An 11,334-nucleotide genomic window follows, 5' to 3' on the forward strand; every position below is an offset into this window, starting at 1 on the left:
CTGGAGATAAGCAAAATTTTCCATGTGTCTGTGAAACGAAATAACTGCTGACTTCTATTTATCATTGCAGACCCTTCTGACTAGCAGCTGGGATTTTGCCAACATGAAAATGTCTTACTCAGGGTACTATATTTGTAATTTGGTGGGATTTTGGAACAGTATTAAATATATGTACTTTTTTCATTAGTTTCCTTCATGGCAATCCATCCAAGATATGGATTCTCCACTGATATGAAGGGACATAATCACACTAGGGCAGAATTTAGCTGCAAGTGTGCAGGTTTTATGTCTGTGTGGCAACAAGGCCAGTGCCAGCACCAGGTGGGGCTGTTCTCAAATCTCTTCCTCCAACACAGATATTTTAAATATCTGAGAACTGGCATTCAGACATTGTTGGTGATACTAGAGACTCCCTGTGAGAGTCTGTCCGAATTTTCCCTCATCTGCCTCATGATTGTCATTGGAGGACCACTGAAGAGAAGACTCCCCCCTGTCTAGAATCTCTGGCTCTGAAGGAGAAAGTCACACGCGAAAGGCCCTGAGACCTGAAAGCTCAGTGTTAAGCTATTTGTTTTCACAGGTGTGTTTGCTGTATGCTAAGAAGGGGGCACCGTGCCCTTTTTGCAACAATGGCTTTGGAAGCTCTTCACCTCTTGGCCTGGCTGGACTTCTCCTGAGTTCTGGGTGGTCTCCCACAGAAGGCCCTCACCTGTTTTACAACCACCGTGACAGACAGACTGAGATGTCAGGAGCCTCTCCACCAAGGACTGAGACATGGAACCCCCATGTGAAAAGGCCCCTCTGCTCCTTCCAAGGACTGGGACTGAAACCCCCAGCCCAGGGCAGGTGTGTGGGGAGGCAAGCTGACCAAAGTGAGATGTTTGCCTACAGGTTGTGACCACTGGAGTAAGAAAACAATGGCTCTTGTTTACTGCTGAGAACATAGACTACCTGTTACATCTATTCCTTATTGTGTATGTTTCCCCTCCCCCTCACAATTTTCAGTAATAGAAACCTCTGAGTTAGCTAGAGATTTTGAGATCTCCCCAGCGTAACAGGTCCTCGACTGGACTGCACCAAAGGGCTTCGTCTCTGCATTGGTAGCTATATCCCCCTTTTTCTTTCTCCTTCTCTTTCTTTGTCTTTCTCTCTCCCTTAATCCTTCTATTGCATTTTTGCTGTGGTTATTTCAATAAAACTGCATTTGTTTTGATTATCACTGCAAACCCCCTTGTACCATGTTGGTTCTTTTGCACCTTGAGACACCCCTACGAACCATCAGGTCATCCGTACACTAGGACGGATCCTGACACTCCCTCATCACAGAATCCCCAAGGCTGGAAGAGATCTAATCCAAACATTAACCTTCCCCAGCCACAGTCAGCCCTAAGCTGTAGCCCCAAGCACCACAGCCAGAGGCCTCTTGAATTCTTCCAGAGACTGTGACCCCTCCGCCTCCCTGGGCAGCTCATCCCAATGCCTAACTATTCTTTAGTGAGTAAACCCTTCAGCCAGGTCCTGACTGCTTTCATTGGCAGAAAGAGCCTATGCCTGGTGTTTTGAGATCAGGGGAGGGTGATGAATAAACCAGCATAGATAATCATTACAAATGTGTTTTCCTCTCTGTTCCCCAGGTAAAGGTAGGAGCTTGGAGATGGTTCCTGGGTCACTGTGGCTCAGCAGCATTTCCACATGAGTTTGGATCTCTGTGCACAGTAACAATTTGTTTATTGTGGCAGTGATTACAGCTAGAGTTGAACCTAGGTGAAGTCTTCACATCTTCCTCATCAATGTACTGATGATAAATCAAATCCTGGCAACTCTTTAAGTAGATCTGATTTATTGGAAGTTAATAAAGCAGACAGGGAAACCTACAGATCCAGAAGCTCTTATACACACCAAATTAACAATGAACACAAAGTCCCATCCTCAGGAACTGCATCTCTTCTCCTTCACCATTTACAGAAAGGGGAGGGAAAGGGAGAAAGCTTAAATTACACAAGAAACAAGGTAATATACAAGTCATAGTTACAGATAAATCCTGCAGCCCCTTCCTAAACTGAACCAATGTTTAAGATTTTAAGAACTGCCCCAAGCTTCAAGGTATGTCTGCATCAACTGTGAAAGTAAAGGACAGACTGAATGTGTGCGCTGACTATAAAAAAAATATGTCTGTCTTTGATAGTAAAGAAATAAAAAAGAAGATTTCTCCTTCCCCTTCTATGACCTATAGAGAGGATATTAATGTCCAATGGAACTGAAAGTTGCCCTGCCCGAGTCCAAGAGCTGTAGTAACAAAGTTGGTATACCACGACTATTTATAAATAAAAGTAGAAATATTTTGTATTTATATACATAGACATCAGCTGGTATTTAAGAATACACATTGTGTTAAAATAGCATTCTTGTCCCCTTGCTGCTGCTCATTTAGTTGCAAAAAATTAGAATATATGCATTTGATGCCAAAGCTAATATATACATCATAACTTAAAAATAGACAACAGACATGTGGAATAAGAAAAATGTAACCTAAAAAATTAAATAGGTATTTTTACGTTCCTCTTAAAATAGGCAATGGCCACATTTTAATTATAGATTTAATTATGCAGTGTCTTTAGTTAAAATAAATGTAAATTGGCATTATTCCTTATAATGTTCCTGTGTGTTTTACAGTATCAGAAAATACCACAAATTCTCTGTGCTTAGTGTAGGAAATATTGCAAAAACACAAATGTGTGCAAAGACTGGATACAGATATTCTAACTGTGATGAAACTCTGGCATAAAGGTACAGGCCCAGGATACGTGTTTGGTAATATCAAATGGGACTATATGAGAAATTTTTAAGCAGGAAAATCAAAATTTTCCCCCAAATCTGATCACAGCCTTTGCTGTGAGTTTAAAACAAAAATTCCTATATGAAAACTCCACATATTATGACTTGCCAATACATCACCTACTTTTCTATGAAAGTGAGATTCTGCTCCAGAACTCTGATGTGCTATAAGTGAATTTTCTTTTGCTTCACCACTTAGTTACACCCGCTGAGGGTTTGGGGTTTAAAACACACCCGGGTTGCTGCAGGAGCTGGGGGTGAGGAGGGCCGAGCTGGGACAGGGACACACGGGGACACGGGGGATGAGGAGGGCTGAGCTGGGCTGTCACCACACGGGGACACAGGGGGTGAGGAGGGCCGAGCTGGGCTGTCACCACACGGGACTGAGGAGGGCTGAGCTGGGCTGTCACCACACGGGGACACGGGGGATGAGGAGGGCTGAGCTGGGCTGTCACCACACGGGACTGAGGAGGGCTGAGCTGGGCTGTCACCACACGGGGGACACAGGGGGTGAGGAGGGCCGAGCTGGGCTGTCACCACACGGGGGTGAGGAAGGCTGAGCTGGGACAGGGACACACTGGGACACAGGGGGTGAGGAGGGCCGAGCTGGGCTGTCACCACACGGGACTGAGGAGGGCTGAGCTGGGCTGTCACCACACGGTGAGGTCCGGCCGCACGCCCTGGAAGTCGCTGACGGTGAAGGAGCGGGAGCGGCGGCGGAGCGGGGCGCGGGCCGCGGGCCGGCCCTGCAGCAGGCCCCGGTAGGCGGCGGAGCGCAGGAAGCGCGGGTAGCTGTCCTGCTCCATCAGCCGGTACACCGTGCTCTGCGCCGCGTCGAAGGTGCTGCGCAGGGGCTGCCGAATGCTCTGGCTTGTGACTTCCTTGGTGTGAAAGTCCAGATTCACCTGGAGGACGAGGGAAAGGGTATTTAATGTACATTCATGCGTATCCAGTGTTATTATCTATAGCACTGATACTGTACACCAGGAAAACACTTTTCTGATAAGAGTGAAGCCTTAAGTTTGAGCCTTCATATTTTCCAGATTCTGTACTGCATTAGTTTATAACTCTGAACTTGTTATAAAGTGTTAGCAAGTTCTCTCCACAGCTTAGTTAGACAAAACTATCCTTTTCCAGCCCCAGGACCAAGGGCACCGCTGCAGCTTCAGGCCCAAAAAGTGCAAACAACAGGGAATGGAGGAGAGCAAACTGGGAGGATGGGACTGCATCACCTGGAGCTGGAATTGGAAAATTAACCCCAAGATGGAAAAGGACCAAAACATAAAAGTGTGAAAACTTGTGACTTGTCGTCCATATTGGGTGTAGCCACAGCTGGATCTTGTACTGTCCAAGGTGTATCCTGTGAAGGCCTTTAATAAATCTCTATTGTATTCCTTTAACTCTGCCCAGCCTCTATTCTAGTAGCCTCTCAAGGCATGAGGAGGACCTTGAATCCCCCATACAACAGGATATTAACAGCACAGAATTAGTGTGTTTGCCTTCAGTGGTGGCTCTCAGAAAGTCTCCACAAATCCCATTGTATTCCATTGTACCATGGAAAATTGGGGAAACAGAAGAAAAACTCTGATATTTGACTAAAAGTAATTTTCTAACAGTGAACACTGTATAGTCACAAGTTCCCAGCTTTGCAATACCAGACTATTACAGATCTCCCCTGCTCTCATGTAGGATTAAAGTAGAACTTGTTCTAATAAGATGACATTAGTGAATAGTTTAAATTTCTGATTTCTGTGTACTTTCTGTAGTAGGAAGATGAAAAAATTCTAATTGTTTTTAATTTAAATGGGTCTCTGGAGGCCTTAGACTGGGGAAGAATCAAAATTACTATTTACTCCATGTGCTGCTGTATTCACCCTGGGAAATGCTTAATAGTATAAGAATTTTAATGAAGTGACAGGCACTGGTTCAAGCATGTTATTTTGAAAAATAAGGTAGAATATATTTTAAAATTTGTTGACCCAATCAAAAAGTGACTTCTATAATGTTTTTCTTTTCCTCCTTGAGAGGCGCCTGTCATTTCCATACAACTAGTTGGAACAAATAGTCTAGATCTAAGAGCTGAAGGGCAATTAGTGATCAGAGAAGGGTCCACTCATCCAAAATTTTATGATCCCATCAAACTGTAGGCTTAGAACTTGTGTAAAAGAGTTCTGCTGGACAAGGAATCAGAGGAGATGTGCAAGCTGCAGAGCTACGTGGTCTCAGCTGAGCCCAAGGGAGGAAGTCACACCAAAGCCAAGTGACCAAGGTGAACCACAGCACCCACCCTGCCTGCACCAAACTCAAGAATGGCAGAGAGAGAAATTGTTATGTTACTATGACTTCCCTGCCCTGTCCTCTCCTCAGCTTTCTCCTGCTCATCTCTTTGCTTCAATCAGTCTCAAGCATTGACAGTGTCAGCACTTGTTACCTGTCCAGGGCTGCTTCTCCCCAAAGGCACAAAGCAGGGAAAGGAATGGAAAGGGACATAAGTCCTTGAAAGTAGGCATTTCCTAGGAAAAGCAGATCTGAATCCTAATGCAATCTATGGGAATTGCAGATGGAAACTGCACTGCTTTGCAATCTTTTCACTAAAACGAGAATTAGACCTTTTTCACCCTCATTACAAGGAAGCAGAAGTTAGTGTTTAACTTCTCCTATTCTGGCAAATAAAAAAATACAGCTATTGATCTACTCAAATGGGATAGAATTAAAGGTAAATGTAAGTCAAAAAGACCTATTCAAGAGGCTGCTTATGATTTCACTGAAGTTTGATGATCTCCCAACCTGTTCATCTCCTTTTTAGGGCAGGCAAAAAATTATTTCTTTTGTTCATTTATGAACCCTTCATAAACTTCAGTAAAATGAATAAGTTGGAATTGTGAAAACTTTTTTCATTCTTAGGATATTAAGAAAAGGCCTTAGCACTGGTGAGGATTGTCATATCAACATCGTTTTGAGCTGACAGTAACACACCAGGGATTAACAATTGGAGGTGGAGGGGTGGAAAAGGGAGAGGGAGTCAATCAAGACACGTCCATGCTCCTTCCAGAGTTGACTTTTATGAAAGTCTTCTTATATCAGGGGACTTCAGGATTAGCTCTTGAAGCTGCTTCTGGGCATGCACTTCTCAAAAGAAAGTTTCACCAGATGCAGTTGTGTCAATCAAACACTATGTATAATGAGAAAGGTCTTTACCTCTTTTGGAGCATCTTTCTGTATGAATGTTTCAAAAATGGTCTTGGCTTTTGGCAGAAGATCATGTGCACTTTTGCTTTTCTTGTAATCCTCACAGGCTATCCAGAATTCGATGTTCTCCTCACTGAACTCAGTTTTCAGAAACTTTGTGAAGGCATCCAGCCCAGCTACAAAAGCGAAAGTTGAATTGCATTAAAAAAATCTATCCTTATCAGACAGTTACTCTTTCAAAGAGTCTGTGCAATGTAGTAAAATATGTTTTGCTCCCTTGGAATAATACCACATTAGAGATAATTATCCTAGAATACATAAAGGCTGTAAATAAGAGCAGTTTCTCCATTGTGATCCTGTAACTCTCCTTACAGAATTCTCAGCATCAGTAAAAAAATGCTACCAAGATCTCATAAATTTAGAAAAAAAAACATTAAGCAAAACCTATGGGAGTATGTGGAAGTGGTGGACTTTATTCCAGCTGAATATCAATTCAGTTTGATCAAAAATCTATTTGAATCTTTGCTCATAAGTAAACTACTCTTCAGCAGCAATTTAAAATGGATGGCTTTCAGCATCTCTGTAATTGGTTTTATCCTGCTGTTGTTATGCTGAGGATATTTTCTTTGCCAAGCGTGCTTCATCTGTGGAAGTAATGCAATTGTGTGGATGTGAACTGTTCAAGGAACAGATTTGACAAGCCCACAGTGTCCAGCACTGTAGCTGAAACATGTGCCCCTCCAAAATGAAGGCAGGAACATATGTGCATTTGATAATTATGGGAGCAGCAGGGCCTCTCAGTGATGGCCAGCTTGGATGTAATCACTGGCTTATAAATAAACTGTCAGGAGTGACAAAGTCTTAACTACATGGAGCATATGCAGTTAGGAATATTTGAGCAATATTATGGTTAAATGTTCCTGTTTACTGAAGGGACTCTTTGCTGTTTGCTGTATTACTTTGTTCAATAAAACACCAAACACAAAAATTATTTTAAACTATTTTCACAAGTTGACAGCAAGCTCTGGCTGAAGAAGACAAGAAGAGCAGGAAACACATGCTGCCATAAATGACCCATCATAGTTTAGGTAACTGGCATGTCTATTCAAGGGCATAACTGGATTTTATGATTTTCCATCCTTTACCATCAATTTTCCATCCTAACAGTCTGCATGGAGAGACAAAAAACTACTGACCTTTCTCAGAAAGTAGTTTGTCAAAAGACTCTCCCCATTTCACTGCTTCTTCAGGAGACACACTGCTAAGAAACAGAAAAGAGTTAGAATAATTGTTCACACTGTGCATTTAGGAAGCTGTGTAACACACATTATCTGTCACCATTGTGGCTCAGGACTGTTCCACAGAGCCTTTGATTAGATCACCTCACTAAGGGAGATCATTCTCTAAGGGGCATCAGGAACATTTCCTTTAACTCTCTCTTGACATTTTTTCCTGCAGAGTTATATTTCTTTTCTCTTTTTATAAAAACATCAGAGCAGAGGCTTTTCACTGTGGTATTTGTGTTGTCCTACAAATCTTTAAGGCAATTGAGACCATGTAGGATAGTGAAAGTCATAAGGGAAGCAGGTCTTGTCAGCTATTTAAACTTGAGATAGTCATGCAGAGATGTAGTTTTGAATATGCTCACTCTGAGGCTGCTTTTTTACCACAGTCTGCTTTTTAAATGAAATATACAGAATTCTGTAGCCTGAAGAAAAAACTGTGGCAATATGGTTTAGGTGTCCGTTTTACAGGGCAATAGCACGTGTAGTCTGGTTTGTTTACCACAAACATTTCAAATGCCATGTTATTCTGAGACACTGTGCCTCATTTATAAAACTCCTCATGTTCTTCATCAAGTATGTCAAGTGGCACGTGTTTCACGTCAATTTTGAAAAATCTGCCCTATGAAACAGAAAAGAAAGGGAAAAAAGAAGCAATTTTTATCAGTTGCTTTGTGGATGTGCATGTTTGGAACCATTTTCATTCCAGGACAAATCACAGGACACTGAAAGTATCAGTAAGTGACTGGTCTGGGATTAGTTGATCAAATCAACTTATGGACCAAACGTTTCTGGAACATGATCCCACTTCCTCATCAAGGCTTGCGGTTCTGTTTCCTGATTTACACAGTTTGGGCCCCCTTGGCAGGGAGGAGGCACGTGAAGTTTAGATGAAAGGAAATTCCAATCTCTTTGGTAAGGAATTTAAGCCAATAATGACTCTGGGTTTGCACAAAACGTGAAAGGAGGCGTTTTGGTTTGGTTTTTAAAATTTTAATAGGTATCACATGTTTCGTAGCTGAAGTAATTTCTTGCAGGAATGAAAATTTTAACTAGGGAGAAGAAAAGAGTTCATGAGGAGAAATTCGGGAAAGCAGAAGAATTCTGGAGTCAGGGAAACGAGACCTCACTCCCTTACAGCATTTATTAGTTATGAGAATTACAGAAAGTACCATGAACTCTGCCAGCTGCAGGTTCCTGTCCCTACAGAAATTATTTTGGCCATAGTGAAAGATAGAGCCTTATGTCTTTAGACCACATACTCAGTTCACAAAGGCATGAAATACTGGAGAGGATCTTTGTGGGTTTGGAAACTCCTCCTGTGAGTTTCTGGTTTTCCTTCAGCATCTGCAACAACCCAGGAGCCTCACAGACCCTCAACACCTGAGTGCAGCAGTGAGCTTGTGCAATAATAAACAGAAACCAAGATTTGTTCAACTTTGCTGCCTTCTAAATATGAGAAGAAACTAATTTAAACAAATGAATAGACATTTAAACTAAAACCAAAGTTTTAAATGAACAAATTAACTTTTCTACTATCACCTCAATTTCCACCTGCAGTGTTTTATTTAAATCTCTTTCTATTTATTTTAGTAATTCTGTGTGAAAAATGGAAATTATAAAATCTAAGTAAATCACTTAATAAATTTCAAACTATTATCTCACATAATTATTTGAAAAAGAGTAAATTTGTTTGGTTGGTTTTTTCCCATTTTTTGACAAATATAATTGTCACTTTAATCCAAATATAAGACCAGCAAAAATCTACAAGTTTCTCTTTCATACAAGAACAGTCAAATCTCTGTTAGTCAGGCACCAGCAGAGAGTAACATGGTAAAAGACAGCTGGCTGAAGGAGGAAATGATGTTGAAAGGGGGAAATTCTTCAGAGAATTGTTACCGCTCTGAAAGTGCCAGTCTGGCAGATGGTAAGAATGCAGTGAATGGCTGTACTTTGCATAAAATACCTGGGGTATGTGAGCTACACAGCACTGTCTGCCTCTATTTTCTCTTTACAGATGCAATCTTAGAATGGTTTGACACATCTGCAACCGGGACCTCTCAAAACATGAGCAATAAACACGGTTTATTGTTTAGATACCCCCTCCCCAGCCACTTTTCCCCGGGTCCTGGAAGCAGAGTTTGGGTCCTTAGGTGACCTCTACCACGTGGTCGTTAATTAGCTCGTTAATGCATCTTTATGGTAAATACTAGGGACAATACTACCAAAGTGTAGAAATTTTGGAGACAAGAGTGTTCAACCAATTACTGCAGTTACTGAGGAACTCTGCATTCACTGTCTAAAACTGGTATTTGTGCATCACAGAAGTATTTGGAAAACCTGCTTTGCCAGGAGCTGTATGATTTTCCTGCCAGATGCATTTCTGAGTGGATTATTGCTCTGTACAGTCAGTGGACTCGTACCAAGGCTGCTGGCACAAGGTTTAAACCTCTCTGCAAATGTATGGGGACCAAGTGGTGTGAAAACACTGCTGATTACCTCGATGCATACCAGGTAATTCTGTAGTGTTTGCATGCTTGGGTTACACTGATAAATTTTCAAAGTGTTACTCTGCCCAGTCTGAATGCACACACATGGGTACAGGAAACATCCCAAGTCACACAGGTGCTTCTTGGAGGGAATCACCAACCAACCCAGTCTTTTACAATGTTTACCTTGCTGCTTTTGTCAAGTTTCCAGGTTTGCCAAGGTGATCACTTTCATGGAATTCAGGTTTCTGCAGGAGCAGGCTCAGCCTATTTCTCTTCTGCTTAGCTCTACGACAGAATTGGAGTAGCTTGTCAAGAAACATTGTAGAAAGTTGGTTTTTCCCTCTCAAGCATTCTCTGCTTCTGCATTATAGAGCTCCCTATTTTCACTTACAGTAATGTTGGTGTTACTTCTCCTACGTATATTATTCACATTAATGGTTTTTTCTTCATAGCTTAGCACATATTTTGCACTGGCAAAGAAAAATGGAAATCCTTTTATTTTCAGCATCCTTTTAATTTATTTTAAAGATGAGGGGCCAAACTTCCCATTAGACAATGTAAACAGTTGGCTCAGCGTCTTCTACTTTTAATGTTTCACAAAGAAAAAAGGAAGTATTGCTTCCTGTCATTTGAAATTTTTGAAAAAAGCTTTCCCGGATCATATTCAGGCTTTAGAGAATCATTTCTCAGAATTTCTTGCAATCTCTCTTTCTTAGTATTTTTAGATCATTAATTTGGTATGTTTCTTGTCCTCAAAAAAAAAAAAAAACCCAAGAGTTCTTTGAGATAACTCTTCTTAAAGAGTTAATATTTTACACATACAATTTCTAGGATTGCAGTTCATGAGTTCTCACATATATGTCAAAAATGAAATTAGCTGTGCCCTAAATTCACCCCCACAAACTATGCTAGAAGAATCCTCCATGTAAATAGAACACGCAGAAGGTTGGCATGACCTGAACACTTACCCAGGCTTGCTTGCCTTGTTTGGCTCTTCCTTAATCGCTGGTTTCATGACTTTGCAATAGGGTTTATCCTTTGAAGCAGAAATGTTGAGCTGGGGGAATAAAAGAAGTGGGTTCTCCATCTTCTTCTAGAGAAGCTTCTGGCTAGGTTCCCTTTGCTCCCTCGGCCCCGCTGCGTGCTGGCTCGGGCTCTCACATGCTGCAGCAGCCTGGGCTGCCCTGGCCAGCCCAGCCCTATGTCCAGAAGAGCTGGTGGCAGGAGGTGGCTCTGTACTGGGCACTGCAGCTGTGCCCACGCCGGGCTCCGAGGGCAGCTCTGGTTGTGCCCTCGTCCCTTGGGGAAGTGACACTGCAGCTCTGCAGGGCTGACGCTACAAACCGCAGCCCAGAGCAGCAGCTGCTCCGCGCAGCTCAGCTCCCGTTCGACACCAGCCCGTGGCCCCAAACACCTGTACATGCCCCAGGCTCCTAAAATTAACCTTAATGACAGTTATGTCACATGAAATAACATCCAGCCTTCTCTTCAGCCCCCAGAAGCGCCATATCTGTCCTTGAGCTGCCCTCTGCAGC

The 11,334-nt window shown here is 42.3% G+C and overlaps 1 protein-coding gene across 2 annotated transcripts; it reads right to left on the bottom strand.

The window, feature by feature from the left end:
• Positions 1 to 1,826: 1,826 nt before the first annotated feature.
• Positions 1,827 to 11,123, bottom strand: RGS18 (regulator of G protein signaling 18). Of its 2 annotated transcripts, none has more exons than XM_064719533.1 (5): positions 10,768 to 11,123; positions 9,983 to 10,084; positions 7,221 to 7,285; positions 6,034 to 6,200; positions 1,827 to 3,740 (listed from the first exon to the last, which is right to left on the bottom strand). In XM_064719533.1, exons 1-5 carry the CDS (start codon positions 10,884 to 10,886, stop codon positions 3,486 to 3,488), a joined length of 708 nt encoding a protein of 235 aa, XP_064575603.1. In that variant the 5' UTR covers positions 10,887 to 11,123; the 3' UTR covers positions 1,827 to 3,485. The 2 variants fall into 2 exon arrangements, with proteins under 2 accessions (XP_064575603.1, XP_064575604.1); XM_064719534.1 differs by having other exon boundaries at positions 3,339 to 3,740; positions 7,221 to 7,282; positions 10,768 to 11,033.
• Between the last annotated feature and the right edge of the window lie 211 nt (positions 11,124 to 11,334).

This window comes from Zonotrichia leucophrys, chromosome 8 (assembly GCF_028769735.1).
Source record: "Zonotrichia leucophrys gambelii isolate GWCS_2022_RI chromosome 8, RI_Zleu_2.0, whole genome shotgun sequence".
NCBI classification, from domain to species: Eukaryota; Metazoa; Chordata; class Aves; order Passeriformes; family Passerellidae; genus Zonotrichia; species Zonotrichia leucophrys.

Bases quoted from the DNA above. Each gene is read 5' to 3' on its own strand.
- RGS18 (XM_064719533.1), bottom strand. From the start codon at position 10,886: ATGGAGAACCCACTTCTTTTATTCCCCCAGCTCAACATTTCTGCTTCA. The intron at 10,085-10,767 runs GTAAGTGTTCAG...ATTCTGTCGTAG, and splicing joins AACAAGGCAAGCAAGCCTGG to AGCTAAGCAGAAGAGAAATA. The intron at 6,201-7,220 runs GTCAGTAGTTTT...TCGCTTTTGTAG, and splicing joins CAAACTACTTTCTGAGAAAG to CTGGGCTGGATGCCTTCACA.